The 20,878-nt window shown below is 41.6% G+C and overlaps 1 protein-coding gene across 1 annotated transcript; it reads left to right on the plus strand.

Annotated features, from left to right (window-relative positions):
- Window positions 1-18,523: 18,523 nt before the first annotated feature.
- On the plus strand, window positions 18,524-19,831 carry LOC147900022 (uncharacterized). Its single transcript, XM_087376564.1, has one exon. The coding sequence runs from the start codon at window positions 18,524-18,526 to the stop codon at window positions 19,829-19,831; it is 1,308 nt and encodes a 435-aa protein (XP_087232690.1).
- Window positions 19,832-20,878: the final 1,047 nt, after the last annotated feature.

The following is a 20,878-nucleotide window of genomic DNA, read 5'->3' on the forward strand; positions in this document are numbered from 1 at the left end:
TAGAGAGAGGAGAGAGAGGGAATGAAACTTCTCTGCTAGAAGAGTAGGGAGGGAAAGAAAGAGAGGGAGGGAGAGGGAGAGAGAGAGAGAGAAGAGAAGAGGGAGACTTAGGGAGAGAGAAAGAGAGAGAGGGAGAGAGAGAGAGAGAGAGAGAGAGAGAGAGAGAGAGAGAAAGAGAGAGAGGGAGAGAGAGGGAGGAATGAAACTTCTGTGCTAGAGGGAGGGAGAGAGTAGGGAGGGAGAGGGAGAGAGAGAGAGAGAGAAGAGAGGAGGGAGACTTAGGGAGAGAGAGAGAGAGAGAGAGAGAGAGAGAGAGAGAGAAGAGAGGAGGGAGACTTAGGGAGAGAGAGATAAAGAGAGAGGGAGAGAGAATGAAACTTCTAGCGGCCGTGGCTGCCAAGAGAGGGAGGTAGAGAGAGAGAGAAGAGAGAGAGAGAGAGAGAGAGAGAGAGAGAGAGTTCTCACGACCGTGGCCGCCAAGGGAGGGAGGGAGGGAGGGAGGGAGGAAGGCTGAGAGAGATTAAGAGAGAGAATTCAGAGAGAGAGAGAGAGAGACATAGAGAGGGAAAGAATGACAAATCCTAGCGGCCAAGAGGATAGAGGTAGGGAGGTAGAGAGGGTAAGAGAGAGAGAGAGAGGGAGAGAGAGAGAAGAGGAGAGAGAGAGAGAGAGAGGAGAGAGATGGAGAGAGAGAGAGAGAAATAATTACAAATCCTAGGGAGAGAGAGAGAGATAAAGAGAGAGAATGAAAAATCTTAGCCGCCATGGGAGGGAGAGAAAGAGAGAGTTGAGATAAACTAAGAGAGAGAATGAGTGGGATGAGGACAGAGAGGGAAACACATAAGAGTTGTCAGAGAGAGAGAGAGAGAGATTAAGAGAGAGAATGAGGTGTCTTGACTATGGCTACAGAGAGATTTAGGAGTCGAGAGAGAGAGAGAGAAAGTAAAGAGAGTTTTATATATTTACATGTTTTATATTATACTTTTAAAAAATTATAAAAGAGTGAATTTATGGTTTGTTTTGAAGGTGAGATAATATTTATATATATATTCATCTTTTAAATTGAAAAATGTTAACTTTTCTTTAGATACTTGTTCTTCATTTATCTCACATGCAGGTTTAGCCTCTACATCAAAACCCCTTCTTTTGCATATTTAAGCCTCTTAAACCCCAGCACATTAAAATGAACACAGAAAAAGAAATTATTTATTGCTTTTCTTCGCTTCGACGGTTGGTTTAGCATAGTTTAGCATAGATTAGATTGTCTTAGAGGAGAGACAATTCTCCAAGTTGCCAATCGAAGCCATGCTTAAATTTTTTTAACTAGTTCCTAATCATTGTCAGTCCCTTCACTCACATGCGGTTTAACATTCATAACATGCTATTAAATAAGACCTTTTACCATTTACCAAGAAGTTTATCAGTGGGCAGATTGCATGAGCAGATATCGGTGGACAGATTACATATATCAGTGGACAGATTACATGTCATGGGACATATTGGAGCTTGATGATTATTGGTTATTTTTATTGCATTTGTATAAATATTTAAGCTCCTTTATTGTCATAAAAAACCTTGTAAAGCCTTCTATGCTATTTTTTACATTTATTGTCATATGAAGCGCCTTGTAATAAACCCGACCATCCCGACCATTCACTATTTAACGAGTATCAGTGCGATGCATAAGTGGATATCATGTGGGCTGCATAAGTGGATATCAGTGGAACAGTTTTTAGTGGGTAGATTGCATCAATTGGGTATCAGTGCACATATATCAATGGATGGATAGATTACATGTCATCACGAAGATTGAAGCTTTATGACTAGAGGGCAAATCAATGGATGGACAGATTACATGTCTTCACGAAGATTGAAGCTTTATCACTAGATGACATTTTATATTATTGTAAAGCTTTATTGGCTAATTTTTTTACATTTGTACAAATATTTAAGCCTTGTAAAGCCTTCTAGGCTATTTCCCACATTTATTGCCATATGAAGCCTTGTAAAGCCTTTTGGGCTATTTCCCACATTTATTGTATCAAGGGTTGTATATTGTACTTTACTTGTATGTATCTAAATTCTTCATTATCTTTTCTTGTAGGATGATGGAGCAATCAACTAATGTGGTGGCTATCCTAAATGACTCTAAGATCAGAGAATGGGTTTTTGATGTTACTTTGAATTTCAAAGGAAAGGAATATAGCCCCAATGGCTTTGGTAGGTGGACTCGATATCACATGGGCAAAAGAGCTTGGTTTCTTCATCAAAAGGAAAAGAGACTCTTTCTACTTATGTCAAAAAGGGAGTTCAATGGTGTTGAAGATCCATGGGATGCTACTTTCTTCAAAAAATATATGACTTCAAGCCTTGTGATAGGCATAATGATAGAGCCAAAAGAGACCTTTGTGGATATTTTTACAAAGAGTTCAAATCCTGAAGTTGGCGGTATTCATATTGTTGTGTCAAGGAGAGACTCAAAGACCTTTGTGATGCCTCCTCCTCAACCATCAAAGTTTCTAGAGCTACAAAGTGCATTGGAGACTCTTTCATATACTTGGGAGCAATTTCCTAGTGTGGTGGCAAAAAGGATGCATGCAAAGATAATGTTTGAGTACTTTCAGGATGCACAATATGCTCCTCATATTCAAGGATCTTCACATGAAGGAGATCAAAAAGCTCAGACTTCGATGCAGGGACAAGAAGAACAGGCACACTGTCACAAACGTGTAGAACATGAGCGCAAACTTCTAGAGCAAGAAATGGTGGATGTAACTAAGGATGATGAAACACAAGCCTTGAGTACACGGGAATTAAAAAAAATTGAAGAAGATCAAGGTCGATCCACTGCAGTTATGCTAGAAGCTCTTGCTAGCAAACCACGATGTGAAATGCAAAAGGCTAGTACTGCAAGAGCCATGGTTCCAAGCAGTAAAAAAAGACATCGTCCCACTATAGAGAGAGATAATGTGGATGAAAAATGGATAAAAAAGAGAAAGATGAAGAAGACTCAGAACCCGAGGCTGAAGATGATCAGGATGAACTCACATCAATCAAAAATCTTAATCTGCGTCTTAATGAAGTCGTGACAGATGATGATGTGGGATATATCTGGGGTCAAAGGACGTGGTTTGTGAATGCCAAAGATGTGGAAGCTGCAGCTCTCTTTACTAATAGCCGAAGCCTTGATATATCCTATGCAATGCAAATATACGAGGCTTTGAGAGATGGTAAGAAACATGTGGCAAGCAATGTGATCTTGCGCCCAATAATGTTTTGTCCAACCAAAAATAGTTCTCTCGATCAAATAACATTTACAGGGCCTACACATTTCGAGGAAACCTTCAGTCGATTCTTTAAAGACACTCTTAAAAATATTCCACATGAACAAGGCGAAGAGGCACAAGGTGAGAATATGCTAAAGGAAGCAAAGAAGGAATTCCTCCTTCATTGCAGATTCCAGCCCATTGATGCTCAACATTGGGCTTATGCTTGTAATCAAATCACAAGGGAAGCAAAGGAGTCAAAAGACTCACTCCAGAACAATTTGCAAAGATAAGTTCATTCCATTATTATCCTGCAATAATCTGTATATTCAAGCATGAGATCAAGTATTTGATTGAGTCTGAAAGACTTAATCATTATGTCCATGGAAAGCGTAAGATATCCTCAACATCAGAGGTCTTATAGAAGGCAAGGGTTATATGGACAACATTTGGTTCTCTAAATCCTAATTTGAAGCGAAAGGTCACAAAAGCAGACGCTAACACACTCACGAACTTCTATACTTCTTTGAGTGCAGTTGTGCCTAGGGGAACCCAAGAGTGAGAGAAAGTATGACAAGCCTCAAGGTGGTGATGGACAGATATGCCGACTACACTTCTATCATATTTTGTCCTGTTGAAGTGTTCAATGAGATGCTTGAAACGTGCATTGCTTGTGAGCATGGACAATTGACCTATGAAGCTCCTTTGTTTATCTCCAGAAAGTCAAAGGTAATGGATAAGAAGGAGTTGACAGCAAGGATGTGGAGGCCTATAAAGTACTTACCTAACAAGTATGCATCCATGGCAGCACAAAAAATTTTAAAGAAAGAATGGTTTCTTGGAAAAAAAGACAAAGACCACTGCATAGAAGAATGCATCAATGTACAGGTGAGGCGTGATGCAGTGCATAGTGCCATTAAGTATTTGCTGTTAGAGAAACAAATTCCACTTACTCATTGTAACATTGACTATAATGTGGTGAAGCATATAGCTTCTTTGTCAACACCCAAGGTAAAGCTATGGGCAAACAGGTGGATTAAAAAGGATGAAGATGGGTCAGAAATAGTAACCTCTTATATGAGAAAAGAAATCCCACAACAGGTGGTTGCATATGTGGAAAGATTAATCAACGAGATAAGGACGCCGACAGATATGCACCAAAGCTTTCAATTCAATGTAGAGGTTATGGCAGAGTCTGGAAAGCTTGTGAACTTCAGGGGAGTCTCAGAAGATGACTTCTTCAAGAATGAGTCAGCATGGGATAAGCCACAACTATTCTTTATCAATGAAGTTTCTAGCGATGATATCCATAACTTCATTGATAGAATAGTATATACCACCATTAGCAAAGTGGCAATTTGCAACATTGTCATTTTTGTTGATAAAAAAGACAAAGAAGCCATGCAGGTTACTCTAGAGCGAGCATATTCATAAGATTTGAAGATCTATAGTGGTGTTTATGTAGCAAAGAGATGCAAGAGAGAATGTGGCATAGCGATTCAATCTCTTAAATCATTATTTTTGTGTATGCGGAGTCCCAACCCTGATCACTCCTTACAAAAGGACATAAGATGGAATTCAAATAATTTGAGATTGATGCTAGAAGAGCAAGATATTCCCAGGTCCATACATTATCAAAAAAACAACTATGGAAGTCCTACAAAAAGTGGGAGTCTCTTGCTTACCATGATGGAGAATTTGGTACCGGCAGGTTGGGAGGTCACCTTGTGCAGGATGGGATATTTATTTGAGGATCTCCTCAGAAAAGGCAACTCCACAAATTATTACTAAAAATAAGCATTTCATGGCTTATTTTCAGCTTCAAGTAGATCTAACCACAGGCTATGAAAAAGAGATAGACCACAAGGACACTGATGACATGGATGATTACCTTGAATATCATAATGTCCCAGTTGATGATGATGAAAAGATGGACTTACATGACCCGTTCAGAGAGAGGTTGGTGGATGAAGACAAACATGATGATGCCTTCTTTGATAATTATGGCTCGCAAGGTTATGAAAAAAGGCCACTACGACAATACTTAGCGGTATGAACTCTCTATTTCTCAACTAAATACAATTTTTTAAATAAGATTTAAATTTAAAGATAATGAATCTAATCTCTCATATTTGTTTACAGGCAATAGAGGGAGAAGAAATGGATGAAGTCAATATGGAGGCACTCCCTTCTACTTCAACAATGCAACCACCTCTAAATTTGATTGAAGAATCCCATTAGCACAAGAGCTTTAAAGACACCATGGAAAAGCAGAATGACCCCAAACATAGAATACAAGCTATGACAGAGACCCATTCTGCAAATGAAAAGCCAAGGCTGAACACTTCAATGAATTCGAACAAGTCCAAACAAGGATCATCTAATTGTATCTTGCAAAAATAGCTCCCTCAAAATCTGAACCACCTCCTCTTGAATGGTCCCCTAAGGGACTGGAAGGAGAATGCGCAGCAAATGAACCCTTACTTGGGAACACCTTACCAGTGGAAAAGTTACCCCACAGTTCCCAATGTAAGGAGCTTTGGATGTATAAACCACATGTGCGGATGAAGCTCAATCAAGAGACTTCAAAAAAAGAAAGTAAAAAAGAACCTAATAAATTGGTTAATGAATCTATGCCACCCAATACCCATAGCACATGTTAGGCTAGTTCATCAGAGGCTGATCTTTGAGAAGCTCCAAAATACTTCAAGAATTACACAAGTGTCAGTGTCCCCATAGCAATGCCAAGACCACTAAGAGAATTTGAAGTTCAAGAAATTGATAGCATTGGAGAAACTCCAATCTCATGAGGCATTACACATCTTCTTAATATTTGGTCCTTGCCCATCTTGTACAGTTGTCCTGCAATGAGTTGATAGGTTTAGAATCAATTTTATGGCATCTACGGCTTTCATGTCAGGGGGTGGTCTTCCTGCCATCAAGTACCCAATGATATCTCCACACCATTCTGGAACAACATCTATTTGAAATAGTGTGGCATCTGGTAAGTCTTCTTCTACTCCAGTGGCTTCTTCTCCTGACTTGACTTGAGACATGTGATCAGCAATGTAGTGTTGGGCACCTTTGTGGACCACGATTTTAAAGTTGAATTCTTGCAGCAAGAGGAGCCATCTGGTTATTCTTCCTATGGTACACGGACGGTTCACAAGATAAAGCAATGCTTGATGGTCGGTGTAGGAGACAAAATCATTTGCTAGGAGATAGAATTTCTTTACACTATACACCATTGCTAGGGCTTCTCGTTCTGTGGTTGTATAGTTGATCTCTGCATCATTGAGTTGTCGATGGTGAAGTAGAAGGGGTAGTCTTTCTTATGTTCACCAGGTTAACAAAGCACACTCCCAATTGCATACTTGGATCCATCAGTATGTACATGAAAATCAATATCCCAATTGGGAGATATAAGGACGGGTGCTGTGATTAAGCGCCACTTTAAAAGCTCAAAGGCTTGGTCACACTCTTTGGTCCATAAGAACTCCACTAATAATTTGTAAAGTGGTCTAGCTATCATGGCATACCGTAATATAAATCTTCTATAATAGCTGGCATGTCCCATAAAGACCTGTACACCTTTAGAATTTGTAGGAGGAGGCAATTCCATGATGATTTTGATTTTGTCCATGTCAATTGCAATCCCATGTTGAAAGACGATGTGTCCCAAAACAACTCCGTGGGTGACCATGAACTGGTATTTTGTTGGATTTAGGGAGATGCCATACTCCCTGCCTTTGATTAGTACTTCTTCAAGACATTTAAAGTGGTCCTGTTTGTTTGAATGGATGCACAAATCATCCAAGAACACCTGTAAAAACTTGTTCAAAAATGACTTGAAAGCTGTGAACATGACTCGTTGGAATGTGGCTGGGGCATTCTAAAGGCCAAATGGCATGACTCTATATGCAAAAATACCCCATTCTGTAGCAAATGCTATTTTTGATTGGTCTTAAGGAGCAATTTGCACTTGGTTATAGCCACTGAAGCCATCCAAGAAGCTATATATTTCGGATCCTACCACCTTTTCCAACACTTTTTCTGTTAAGGGTAGGGGATAGTGATCCCTAATTGTGGCAGCATTCACATTTTTTAAGTTTACGCATATTCTGATATTCTTGTTGCATTTAGGTACAATGACAATGGGTAAAACCTAATCAGTGTGCTATATCTCGTAGATGAATTCGGCGTCTAGGAGTTTTTCGAGCTCGTCATAAACCATGGTGCCATATTTAGGATTTGTGCGATAAGGTCCACATATCTTAGGGTGAGCACCTTCCCTTATAGGTATCGTGTGTACTACCACTTCTGGTGAAATTTCTTTCATCTCTTTGTATGACCATGCTCGGCAGTCACGGTATTCCATTAGGAGTCCTTTGAGTTTGGTTTCATCTTCTTAACGAAGCTATTTCCCAATGAAAACCAATTTTTCTTCCTCCCCTTCAAGGGCGAGGTTTATTGTGTGTGTTTTTGCCAGTCCCTCTCAGATTGGAGTTTCTCCAATGCTATCGATTTCTTGAACTTCAGATTCTTTGAGTGGTCATGGCATTGCTATTGGCGCACTGCCACTTGTATAATTCTTGAAGTATTCTAGCACTTCTCAAAGATGGCCTCTGATGGGGTTGAACTAGCCTAACATGTGTCATGTGTACTGGGGGTGGCATAGTTGCATTTATTAATTTGTTAGGCTCTTCTTTTCTTTCTTTTTCTGAAGTTGCTTGATTGAGATTCATCTGCACATGTGGCTTATATTTCCAAAACTTCTTATGTTGGGAACTGTGGGGTAACTTTTCCACTGGTAAGGTGTTTCCAAGTAAGGGTTCATGTGCTACACATACTCCTTCCAGTACCTCAGGGGACCATTCAAGAGGTGGTGGTTCTGATTTTGAGGGAGCTGACTTTGCAAGGTACAATTCGATGATCCTTGATTGGACTCGTTCAAATTCATTGAACTGCTTGGCCGTGTCTTTTCTGCGATTTTCTCCTACAGCTTTCTTGCGGGATCTTCTACTATTATTCAACTATGGAGGTTCAACTTTTGGGAGCTCGACTGCCATTAGGGCATGTAGAATGGCTAGATCATTATCAAAGATTTGATCTTCTTTTTCGAGTGCCCTCAAATTCTTCCTGGATCAAGAGATATGGCTTGATCTAGGTGGAGTTACTAAAGGGTGCAAAATGATGATGTGCCACTCAGGGTCACATGTAGGGGTGTGCCTACCAAGGGCTATGCCAGTGGAGCCCTGTGATGATGTGTCAGCTAGATGCACATGGAAGGTGCCAAGTCTCCATGTGAAGAGGTAGCAGTGCTTAGTAGGGGGTCAATGACACATGGCAATGATGATGTCGCAAGCTGACTGCATAAGGTGATGTGGCCCTAATGAAGTGGGAGTGTTGACTTGGTAGTGATGACATGGCATGATGCATGAGGATGCTGACATGGCAACTGATGTGGTAGTTGATTTGGTCAAAGGATAATGTGTCACAAGGGACCCAGTATTGATGCATCGTGATGAGGTGATGTGGTAAGTTGCCTGCTATCTATGTGACAGATGAGGCAACATGTGGCAAATAAGGGTCTACCTACATGGCAGATAAGGATGAGCCTTAGAAGTGCCATGTGTCCTCTCATGGCCATGCCATGTGTCACAAAGGTAGCCAACCCCTTGTGATGATAGGATTTGACAAAATCCTTTGAGATTATGTCAGAATCTACAAAAGATTTTGGTTTGGAGGAGAATTCTGTCATGAGTCCATCTACGGGCACCGTTGCAGTACATGCTGGCATTTGTTGCATGTGTATGAGAGTGCTCTCAATGGAAGCAAGAACGGAAGAGGGAGAGAGAGAAACAGAGAGCCACACAAGTTTCGGTGGGTGCAGAACCACCCTAATCTTCTTTTTCATTCATTTATATATGTGTTTGAGTATTGTACATAACCGGGGTAAAGGCACAGTGAACTTTAACACCCACAACCTCCCACTTAAAGGACAATGTGCCTTTAAGGGAGAACAACCAGTGAGCATACTATCCAATGCCCATCAATACACGACAATACTCAAACCACTGACTAGGTAGACTCTTCGTCAGCATATCTACAGGGTTATCATCTGTATGAACCTTGACAAGCTCTATGCGCTTGTCCTCAAGTACCTCCCTAATGAAATGGTACCTGACCTCAATGTGTTTGGTCTTTGCATGAAAGACCGGATTCCGTGCTAGCTGAATAGCACTCATGGAATCACTGTGTAATGTTGGTACACCTGGATGAATCCCCAAATCTCCCACTAGCCGATCAAGCCATAAAGCCTCCTTGCAACCCTCTATGGCTACAACATACTCAACCTCTATAGTAGACAAAGCAACACACTTCTGTGCATGAGACATCCACGACACTGCACCACCTGCAAAGGTGAACACATAACCAGAAGTGGATCTCCTACTATCCACATGCCCTGCATAATCTGAATCTATGTACCTAAGTACATGCATGTCTCCTCTACCAAAGCAGATGCACATCTCCTTGGTACCCTTCATGTACCTCATGATGCACTTAAATACCTCCCAATGCCTCTTTCCTAGATTAGCCATATACTGGCTAACAAGTCCCACTACAAATGCAATGTCTGGTCTAGTAGCTATCATAGCATACATAAGACTCCCAACTACTGATGCATAAGGAACCTTGGCCATCATGGCCCTTTCCTCATCTGATTTGAGACTATCTGTATGACTCAGTTTCACATATGGAGGCAATGTAGTACTCACTGTCTTCCCCCCCTCCATATTGAAACACTGCAATACTTTTGTAACATACTCTTTTTGTGAAAGCCAAAGGAGTTTCCTACTCCGATCACGCGTGATGCGCATACCAAGAATATGACCTGCAAGTCCCAAATCCTTCATATCAAACGCCTCATGCAACTTGGCCTTTAATGCATCTAGCTCATAAGTATTCTTGCTAGCCAATAGCATATCATCCACATATAGTGCCAAGATTATCAGGCTATTATCCTTAGCCCTTTTAGCGTAGAGGCAGTGATCAATTTCACTCCTTCTAAAACCCTGGGACTGAATGAAAGCATCAAACTTCTGGTACCATTCTCCAGGTGCTTGCTTAAGACCATAGAGGCTCTTCTTTAGCTTGCAAACTAAATGCTCTTTGCCCTTTTCTTCAAAGCCTTCCGACTGCACCATGTAAATTTCCTCATGCAAATCCCCATGCAAGAAAGTTGTCTTGACATCCATCTGCATAAGCTCCATATTCTCTGATGCCACTAGTCCAAGCATGCATCTAAAGTGGTCATCTTCACAACCAGAGAGAATATCTCATCAAAGTCCACACCCTTCTCTTGCTTGAACCCTTTAGTGACCAAACGGGCCTTGTACCTAGGCACATCATCACCTGTGACCTTCATTTTGTAGACCCATTTACATGGCAATGCTTTCTTTCCATGTGGCAAAGAAACCAAGTCCCAAGTCTTATTCTTCATAAGTGAACTCATATCTGATTGCATAGCATACTCCCACTTGCGTTGATCCTCGCGCATCATAGCCTCTCTGTAGCAAGAAGTCTCCTCGCAATCAGTAAGCATCACATAGTCTACCCCTGGAACAAACCTATCGGGCAGTCTACACACTCTAGATGATCTTCTCAAGGGCATTTCAGCTTGCTGTCCCACCTGCATATCAGCCACATTTGGCTCATCATTTCCACCAATAGATGATCCATCATCTACCCTTGATTGTATACCTGTGGGAGTACTTGGTGGTACCATTTCTTGCACATTTGGTGCATGGACAGCTTGCTGTCTATCAACATATGCACGTGGATTCACATCCTGGAAAGTGATTCTCCTCATTTCCACATCCCTCATGGGTGCCTTATGCATCTTCTTCTCATTGAAGACTACATCATGGCTGCGTATGATCTTCTTTGCTTCTGAATCCCAGAGACAATAGCCCATCTCTCCACTTTCACCATAACCCAAAAAGATCCATTTCCTAGACATAGGATCTAGCTTCTTTCGAAGCTCTTTTGGCACATGTGCATATGCGTCACACCCAAATATATGCAAATGAGAGTAAGAGGGCTTCTTGCCACTCCATGCCTCTTCAGGAATACCACCATCCAAACTCTTACTAGGTGATCTAAGATCACATGCACTGCAATCTTCATTGGCTCAGCCCAAAAACCACCATAAAGACTTGCATTGGAAAGCATGCATTGCAACCTTTCTTGAATGGTACGGTTCATCTTTTCTGTAATTGGATTTTCCTCTGGAGTACGAGGGGATGTGAGCTCCCTCTTAATCCCACGTGTATCACAGAAATACTGAAAGTCATGAGAGAGATACTCTCCACCATTGTCAGTCCGTAGGCATTTAAGTGTTCTACCTAACTGATTCTCAACCAAGGCTAGCCATTTCTGAAATACCTGGAACACATCACTCTTCCAAGCTATAGCATAAGCCCACACTTTCCTAGTTGCATCATCAATGAATGTCACATAGTATTCAGCCCCGTCTAATGACTGTGTAGGCATGGGACCACATACGTCTGAATGCACCAAATCAAGCTTTTCAAACTCTTTCTTTTCCCTTCTTTTATGGGTTGATTTAGTCTGCTTCCCATAGAGACAGTGCTCACAAAATTCAAAATCAGAGAAACTCAAATGCGGTACATAACCCAAACGGTATAAGAGTTTCATTCCATTTTGGCTCATGTGCCCCAACCTGCAATGCCACAAAGAAGTGCTTGGCTGCTCGATTATTGCAACAACATGATCAAATACCCCTGATACATGTAAGGGATACAAAGTCCCACACTTGGCACCCCTGGCCAAAAGCATAGAGCCCTTCTAAATTTTCCAACTCTGAAAGCCAAAAGTGGTGTGAAAACTAGCATCATCTAGCTGACCCACTGAAATAAGACTCTTGGTCAACTTAGGCACATGTCTCACATGTTTCAAAATAAATGCAGACCCATTTGCAAAAGAAAACTTTATGTCACCTACTCCCACTATGTCACATGCATAGTCATTTCCAAGATGCACACAACCTGTCTTTCCACTGTCATAAGTGGAGAACCATTCCTTATGGGAGTAACATGGAATGAAGCACCAGAATGCAAAATCCAATCTTGGGAATATGCATCATCTGAAGTGGTAAGCAACTCTTCAGATAAACTAGACATGAAGAGAACGTCATTGTCACTATCATGTGTGACTACATTGATCTCCTCGATCTTCACTTTTCCTTTGTCCTCCCTTGGACTCTCTTCCTTTTGATTTGCACCCCAATTTGCATTCTTTTTCTTATCCTTTTGCTCTCTTTTCAGCTTGTAGCAATCCTTTTTCATATGGCCCTTCTTGCCACATTGGTAACACTCAATGTTCCGTGCCTTGGATTTGCTACGAGACTTCCCTTTTTCTTGGGACTTCCCCCTGAACTGTGATTTACCCCTTTGCACATTTAAGGTTGCATCCTGCTTGTTGCCATCCATAGACTTCTGTCAACATCATCAAATTTCAGTACTCCACCAGGTGCAAAGTTACTAACAGCTGTATGGAAGGTATCCCATGAGGATGGCAATGAACATAAAAGAAATATTGCCTTAGTCTCCACACCAAAATTCATCTTCTGAGCTAAAGCTGGCTTAAAATAATATTGAATTCATTCAAGTGAGAAGCAATGGAGACCCCTTCCTTCATCTGTAGCTCAAACAACCTCTTCATGAGGTAAACTTTATTAGAGGCAGTTTCCTTCTCATAAGTGGCACACAGTTTCTTCCACAAATTTTCCATAGTCTGCTCATTTACTATTATGAAATAAACTGACTCTGCAAGATGAAGTCTAATAGTAGACTTTGCTAATGCATCCAACTCATTCCAATCATCCTCAAACATATTTGCAGGCTTAGCTTCAATCCCTGCCAAGGGTTTAATCTGCTTCTTTTGAATAAGCACATCCCTTATCTATTCTTTCCACAAAGAAAAGTTTGTCCCATCAAACTTTTTAATGCTGAAAAACTCCTTTTTAGACATGGAAGAGGATGCCATGATGAAAATAAAGCAAAATCCCAAATGCTAGTGCCTACAAGAGAGAATCACACCAAATACTAGGTGCACCCAAATGTGTATGCCACAATAGACTGAAATATCACCAAAACTCATGTCTCAAAGCATATGATTCATGTGCATATACTATGCATCCATATGAGCAAATCTGGCCCAAAAGAAAATGCCAACTGCAATGGCAATCCAAAATGCCAAGAAGTGTCAAATGACTCAAGCATAAACACCGTCCACTGGCGTATGCATTAATAATATCTCATCCAAGAGAGCATAGCACTATCAGTGCATCACCTGCAATGTGTCAAAGCTGTCCCTCAGCATAAAATAGCATCCATGTGCAAAGCGTCCATAAAAATAGCATCCCCCAGGTAATTTGGGCCTATCAGCACATCCAATAAGGACCGCAATGCATCCAAATGGCCTATAAATCATCCACTGCAACCCAATGCACACCACGAATGAGTGCACATAGCTCAAACTACAACCAAAGTGATCTGCATAAGGTATGCTCAAGAAATCATAGTCCCACAGTAATGACCGCTACTAAAAATAGAACCTGAGATGCCTCAAAACATGGGTGCCATTGCATAATTGGACTCAGCAAGAAAATCTGTAAATATCTCTCTTCTGGCAGAACTCCAAAATCCCAACCGATGAGTGAGAAATGGGAGTCAACACTTATCCACTACCATGTGGCATAAATCTAAGGTTTCAAAACCTTAGAATGAAAAATGCATAACAGAGAGACGAAATCGAATACACAGAGATCTATAACTCTGAAAATCCTCCACCGAATCACGTAAGAACTGACAGGTAGGGGTTTTTGGGCGTCCGGAACGCAATGGGACAGATGGTTTTGGAAACTGTGGTCTCAATCACTAGGTCCAACACACAGATTGAAAAACGTTTTTGAAAATAAAGCTGTTTGTAAACTCCACCGGAGTGCAAATGATGAGCAACATAAAAGTTTTAGGAGCTCCTGAGTCCACCGGAACTCACAGATCTACAAATGGTTGCTTTAAACTTGAGTTCTAACACCTGGGAAAAAAAACGCAGAAACTGACACAGTGAGTCAGAAATCCAATGAAATGATCCCAGATTCAAGAATGAAGGTGTTTCCAAGCTCCTGAAGTGAAGTGGACACCAAAAGCAAGCAATAGTTGCCTCTACAAGTCAATACGGAGTCTCTGTCATCGAACAAAACAGGGAAAAGCTCAAAAAACGACTTTTTCTTTGAAAACACTTAACAGGCTCTCAAAACCACTTCGCAAAGCCAAAGTGACTTTTCCAAAGGTTCCTCCAAGGTCTCTGCACACTCGGATGCAAGTAAAGTCACCCACAAAGCTTCTCATAGAGCTTCTCCTTCCTTCCACAAAGCTGCTGAGCCGCCTCAAGTATTCTTGCACGCTCAACTAGATCACCCAGGCTCTGATACCAGTTGAGAGTGCTCTCAACGAAAGCAAGAACGAAAGAGGGAGAGAGAGAAACAGAGAGACACACAAGTTTTAGTGGGTGCAGAACCACCCTAATCTTCTTTTTCATTCATTTATATATGTGTTTGACTATTGTACATAACCAAGGTAAAGGCACAGTGACCTTTAACCCCCACAGTGTAGTTGCTTGTGGGCGCTTGAGCTTGTTGGCTCACTAGTGGAAGGTGCTATAGAGTAGTAGCCAAGGTAAGCCGATCATGCACCACATCAAGAGGCTCGTTTGGAGCATTGATAGGTGTTTGGAGCCGCTTAGGTATTGTTAGTTTGTTTGCTAAGCATCATGTGGCATTGGCAGTGTGTGTAGCTGAGCTTTGGCCGTTGGGCTACTCGTGTGTTGCCCGTCGTTCATTATAGAGCATAGGTGTTGCATACATAGATTTACACAAGGCAATTAATGGCATTGGTGCTGCAACTATGGACTCGATGTCATTGATTCAGTAGGGAGTAGGAGTGGGCAGGCGGACGGTTGGTTTTATGGAGACAGCTCGTCGGTGCTTGTAGGCTGTTGAAGATCGATGATGCACCATATCTAGGCCCGAGGATAGCATGCTACATTAGGTCGATGGCTGGCTACATTGGGTCGATGATGTCAGATGGATGGTTGGTTCTATTTTGTAGTTGTTGAAATAGGAGGTGATCGCGAGCTTGCTGAAAAGGCATTACAACAGAGTGAAGGTCATTGGTCGGGGAAGCAGCCTATGCTACCCTGAAGGTCATTGGCGTTTGTTGGCTGTAGAAGCTTAGATAGTTCTAGATTGTAGGAGCTGCCATGGAATCGTTTGTCGATGAAGGGCTACTAGTCTATTGTAGGGAACCTTTGTAGATAGAGCTAGATAGGCTTTGCCTTGCTAGCTAAGCGTGTCCATAGATAGTTGTGGAGTGTTGAGCCAGAGGGAGGTTGATGGTTGATGAAGCTACATAGTTATTGTTGGAGCGTCCTTTGTGTTTGTGCCTCAATTGGAGCTGTTGGTTGGCAGTTGGAGAGCTTTGTGAATGTCATGACATGATTATTTGTATTAGATCCTAGTGGATCATTTATGGGGAATCTAGAGATTACCCTATGATTGTAACATTGTAAATTGTCTAATTGAATATAATAAAATATGCACGTATGCATTAGGTCCTAGGATGGTTTTAAAAGGGTAGCATTGTGCATGGGTATTGCATTAATCAATGGTAGGCATAAAGAGTCATAGGCTAAGGATAGAATAATGGGGTATGCCCAAGGGATGTGATCCCAAGAGGCATGAGGGTTGCACCCTCTCGTGTCATTCATGGTGTGTGAGTATGGGCATTTTCATGCATATGGATTGTAGCTTGTGTGGAGCATGTAGGGGAGTCTAGGAAAAATACACTCATGTGGGCACTCCTTCCACCCCATTTGGAGGGCCAATCTATCTCAATTTATGCATCACCTACACACATGTGCATCCCTGCATTCAAGAATGTGACAAGTGGTATCAGAGCCAAGATCGTCTGAATGTGAGAGCCTGCCATGTGGAAGTTGCAACAGTCATTGACATCGGCATGAAGTCACCGTGGAAGAAACTACCAAGGGGCTTTGTTCTCTTTTCCTCTTTGAAATTTGATTAAAATTGAATCTCTGCCTTCTTCTTGCATGTGATTAGGCAAGCAGTATACTGATGTGGAAGAAAAAAAAAGGGGATGGGCCCCATGCCGTCAATCATGGGCCTTCAGGGTCCCAGATGCAGTAGCACAACCATCACTACCTAATTAAGATCGCCTATTGAAGGCATTGACCCCCCCCACTGCTAGCCATAGCGCCGCATGTAGTGAGCAACTAGCTAGTGCCACCTCCTCAAAGGAGAGGCCTACGTGGCATGCACCATCATGCACAATGCACAAGCTAGAGCCGCAAGCATGCCACGAACAGTGCATAGCTCGCCACATGTCTACCCTGCCTCTCCCTCTGTTCTGCCAGCTAATTGTGCAGTCGTCTCCTCTGCCTTTTGTCTTGCCAAGCCTCCTCTCTGACAGTCGCCCGCAGACCATTGTTGCACTGCACCCTATAGCCCTCTGTCACGTCAACCTCTAACCCAACCGGCTCTTCCACCGCCCTCTCTGCCCCTGTATAGCCCTCATCAATAGCCCCCCCCCCTTACTTTGCCATTAAAGCCACCCCCCCCTGCATTTCAGGAAAAAAAAAACCCTCCCCTTGCATTCTCCCCCCTCCCCCTCTTATTTTTCCTCTCATTTCTCTTTTTCTCTTGCCCCCCCTTACCTTGCCCTTTTTTTTTTTTTCAAGAGAAAGAGAAGGGGCCCTTGTACATTCCGAGGGTCATGGAAGCACCGTAGAGTCGCGGCAAGGTCGTGGAGTGGGTGCTTCATCGAACAGGCAAGGGGAAGTACCACTATTCTTTTTCGCTCACATTTAAATTCCTTATTCTATCACACTTAAACTCATTTCACACACTCAGCTCATCTCACGAAGCTTAATTGAAAACTTGATTAGTTCCATTTGCATTTCCAAAACATGGAAGATAATCAAGAATTCACACCTGACAACATTCCACAACTCACATTAAACCTCATGGGAACAACACCTTACTGATAGAACATACAATGGTATGGTATTGTAGGCTAGACTTGGTCTAAGTTATTCTAGTCTAGGGTTTTCACTTTATACTTGGGTTTCATATATATCCCAATTCTTGTACTTCTATTGTTGAACTATTCAGTGGAGCTTTGTGTGTAGACTACACTCTTGTGTTCTTTATCCACTTCGTGTCTCCCCATAGTTCCAACAATTGGTATCAAAGCTTGCTCCCGCATTGCTTCCCATGCTTCTACCACTCCCAGGTTTCAGTTCTCTCGTGAAGAGTCACTTTTGTTGCGAAGAAATCAGTCCAGCCAACTCGTTTTTGTCTATAGCAGCTTTCTGGAGGTCTGCTATAGCTGGGCGCCTTCAACAGGGTCACTACTGGACCTAGGTGACTATAGACTTGCTATTTTTGGGATCTTTCGCAGCCAGACATCCTCAAAATCAGCTCCATTTGCTGATTTACATCACTTTTTTCTAGTCGCCTATCTTCAAGAGCTCCATCTGGGTGGATGACCTCATTTTGGACACTTTTGCTGCCGATTTTGTCAGTTTTCAGCCCCTACATCACCTCGAACTGCTTCTTGGAGCATCCTGTTCCTGGACAACTTTAGATCTGGCATTTCCTTGCTATTTTTCATTAGTTTCCAGCCTATTTTCATTAGGAGGATCATTTGGGCTAGGCGACCTCATCCCTAGTAGTTTTGTTACTGATTTTGGACTGTTTCAGCTCCCAAAATCTAGTCGACTTATTTTTGGAGTCATCTTGAAGCTATTTTGGACTGGAAGATCACTTTTCTTGTGATATTTTACATGCAGTAGACAAAAATCAGAATTGGGGGCAAGTTATTGGATGCATATAGAGCCAAAGGTTGGCTAACAGTGAATGCTATCATTGGATGCCTTTTAAGCAAACATTTTCTTCAGATTTTATACCTTTGGCTGATGCTTATCGAGCCTTTGTTGGGGCTGAAAGTTGAGAATACTTACAGAGCAAATACTATTGCCCATTTTGCCTTGTGATTCCGGAAGGGAATTGTGCTTTGTGACAACACCTTTGGGACAGATTTGCCATCTATATTTACATTTTATTTTCAAGTTGCTTGTGAAGTGCAATGATGTCTCTTTCTGAGAATTTTGGCACCCTGATTGAAGCGGATAAGTTGGATGGATCAAACTATGCCTTGTGGTCTTTTGTGCTGAGGAATATTTTGGTTGGAAAAGGGCTTTGGGATATTGTTAGTAGAGATGAAATTAGGTCTGTGACTGCTCCTAGTACTCCTAGCAGTCAAGGTTCTATTGCTAGCTCATCTAATCCTCTTTCTGAGGAGCAAAAGAAGTTTGACCGTTGCAATGCTCAAGCACTTTCTTTTATTTCCTTGTCAGTGAAGAGGCACATCATGAAGACTATTAAGTCTTGTACTTCTTCTAAGGATGCTTGGGACAAGTTGTCCTGTATGCATAATGTTAGGAATATGGCCAGGGTGATTGCACTCAACAATCAGCTTAAGGATCTGAAAATGACTGATGGTCAAACCATCACAGAGCATGTAGCAAAAATTATAGATTTGCAAGATCAGCTTGCAAATGTTAATGAGGAGATTGAAGAGAAGAGATTGGTCTCTATCACTCTTAATAGTCTTGCTCCTTCATATAGTACATTTGCTACATCATTGAGCATCACTCTCAAGGTTGCATCTATTTCTTTTGAAGAATTGGTTGGTTTGTTATTGCAGGATGAAGAAAGAGCTCATAATTTTTCTCGTGGCTCTCATGGCAGTGAGCAAGCTCTAGCCACTGGGGAGAGGGGAAATTTTCAAAAATATGAGCCTAAAAACAACCAGCCACAAGGGGCAAATACTAGTACCAATAATGCCGGATCAAGCAAAGATGCTAAGGTGAAAAAGGGCAGATGCAATTACTGCAAGAAGCCAGGCCATTACATTGTAGAATGTCAGAAACGCATTACAAATGAGAAGAAGAGGCAAGGCAACTCAAACAGTAATTTTGTGGCTCATACTGAGAACAATGCATCTAGCTCACATGCACACTTTGCTCAGGATGATCAGGATTTTGTATTTGCAGCCACACTCTTTGAGATATCTTCCAGGGGGGATTGTGATTGTGATCATGCTATTGCTCATAGCAATAATGATGATGCCTATTCACTTAATGTGAATGAGAATTGGTATTTGGATAGCGGTGCTTCACAGCATATGACTGATTATGATGAGTGGTTTGAGAGCATCAAACCTATGTATGGGTGGCACGTTACTTGTGCCAATGATGCTTCTCAAGACATCATAGGAGTGGGACATATTCCCATTAAGCTTGATAATGGCAAAGTCAAGTATATTCGTGATGTTTGGTATGTTCCAGAGTTGTGGAAGAATCTTATTTCAATTCCATCCATAGCTCATGATTAGCACATGCTTGTGGAGCTTCAGGATGATCAATGTCGAATTAAAGATCCTAAAGAGGGATATGCAGTGGTTGCTGCTGGCACTTATGATAAGGGTCTTTATAAGTTGGATGCTAAGCCCCATGTGCAGCATGGCTTGGCTGCATCTAATGCATCTTCATGTGATTTATGGCATGCTAGATTTGGTCATGCACATCATAGAGCATTGGCATACTTGCAAAATAATCAAATGGTTGAAGGGATGCCAAAATTGTCTAGTTCTTTTTGTGAAGGGTGTATTATGGGAAAGTTGCACCATTTGCCTTTCAAAAAGGATGGATCAGTCAGAGCCACACATATACTGTAGCTTATGCATAGTAATGTATGTGAGGTGAATGTGCGGTCACATCGTGGTGCCAAGTATTATGTGTCTTTTATTGATGATTACTCCAGATTTACATGGATCTTTCTCATGAAAGAGAAATCTGAGGTGTTTCATTGGTTTCAGGAGTTCAAAGCACTTGTTGAGAACTAGACTAATGCCAAGATAAAAACACTCAAGACAGATAGAGGAGGGGAGTACATGTCTCATGCCTATAAGAATTATTAGGCTCATCATGGGATTCATCATCAGAATACATGCCCTTACATACCAACTCAAAATAATGTTGCTGAAAGAAAGAATAGGACTCTCATGGAGATGACCAGATGCATGCTGAGCTACAAAAAGATGCCTAAAGTATTTTGGGGTGAGGCTGTAGTTATAGCCACATACATCCAAAATAGATGTCCAACTAAAGCATTGGTGAATCGGACTCCATTTGAGGCATTCTATGGATATAAGCCAAAGGTTAGCCACGTCAGAATTTTTGGATCAGTGGCATATGCATTAGTACCAGATCAACACAAATTCAAGCTTGATGATAAGGGAATCAAATGCATATATGTGGGTTATAGTACTGAAAGCAAGGGCTATAGGCTTTACAATCATGAAACACAAAAAATTATCATAAGCAAAGATGTTGCTTTTAATGAAAATGATTGCTTTATGCCTAATGATTTACATATGCCC

The sequence above is a fragment of the Dipteris shenzhenensis genome, chromosome 7, assembly GCF_047967505.1.
Source record: "Dipteris shenzhenensis isolate YYH24624 ecotype China chromosome 7, Dip_SZ_1.0, whole genome shotgun sequence".
Classification (NCBI taxonomy): domain Eukaryota; kingdom Viridiplantae; phylum Streptophyta; class Polypodiopsida; order Gleicheniales; family Dipteridaceae; genus Dipteris; species Dipteris shenzhenensis.

Bases quoted from the DNA above. Each gene is read 5' to 3' on its own strand.
- LOC147900022 (XM_087376564.1), top strand. From the start codon at position 18,524: ATGTCTCTTTCTGAGAATTTTGGCACCCTGATTGAAGCGGATAAGTTG.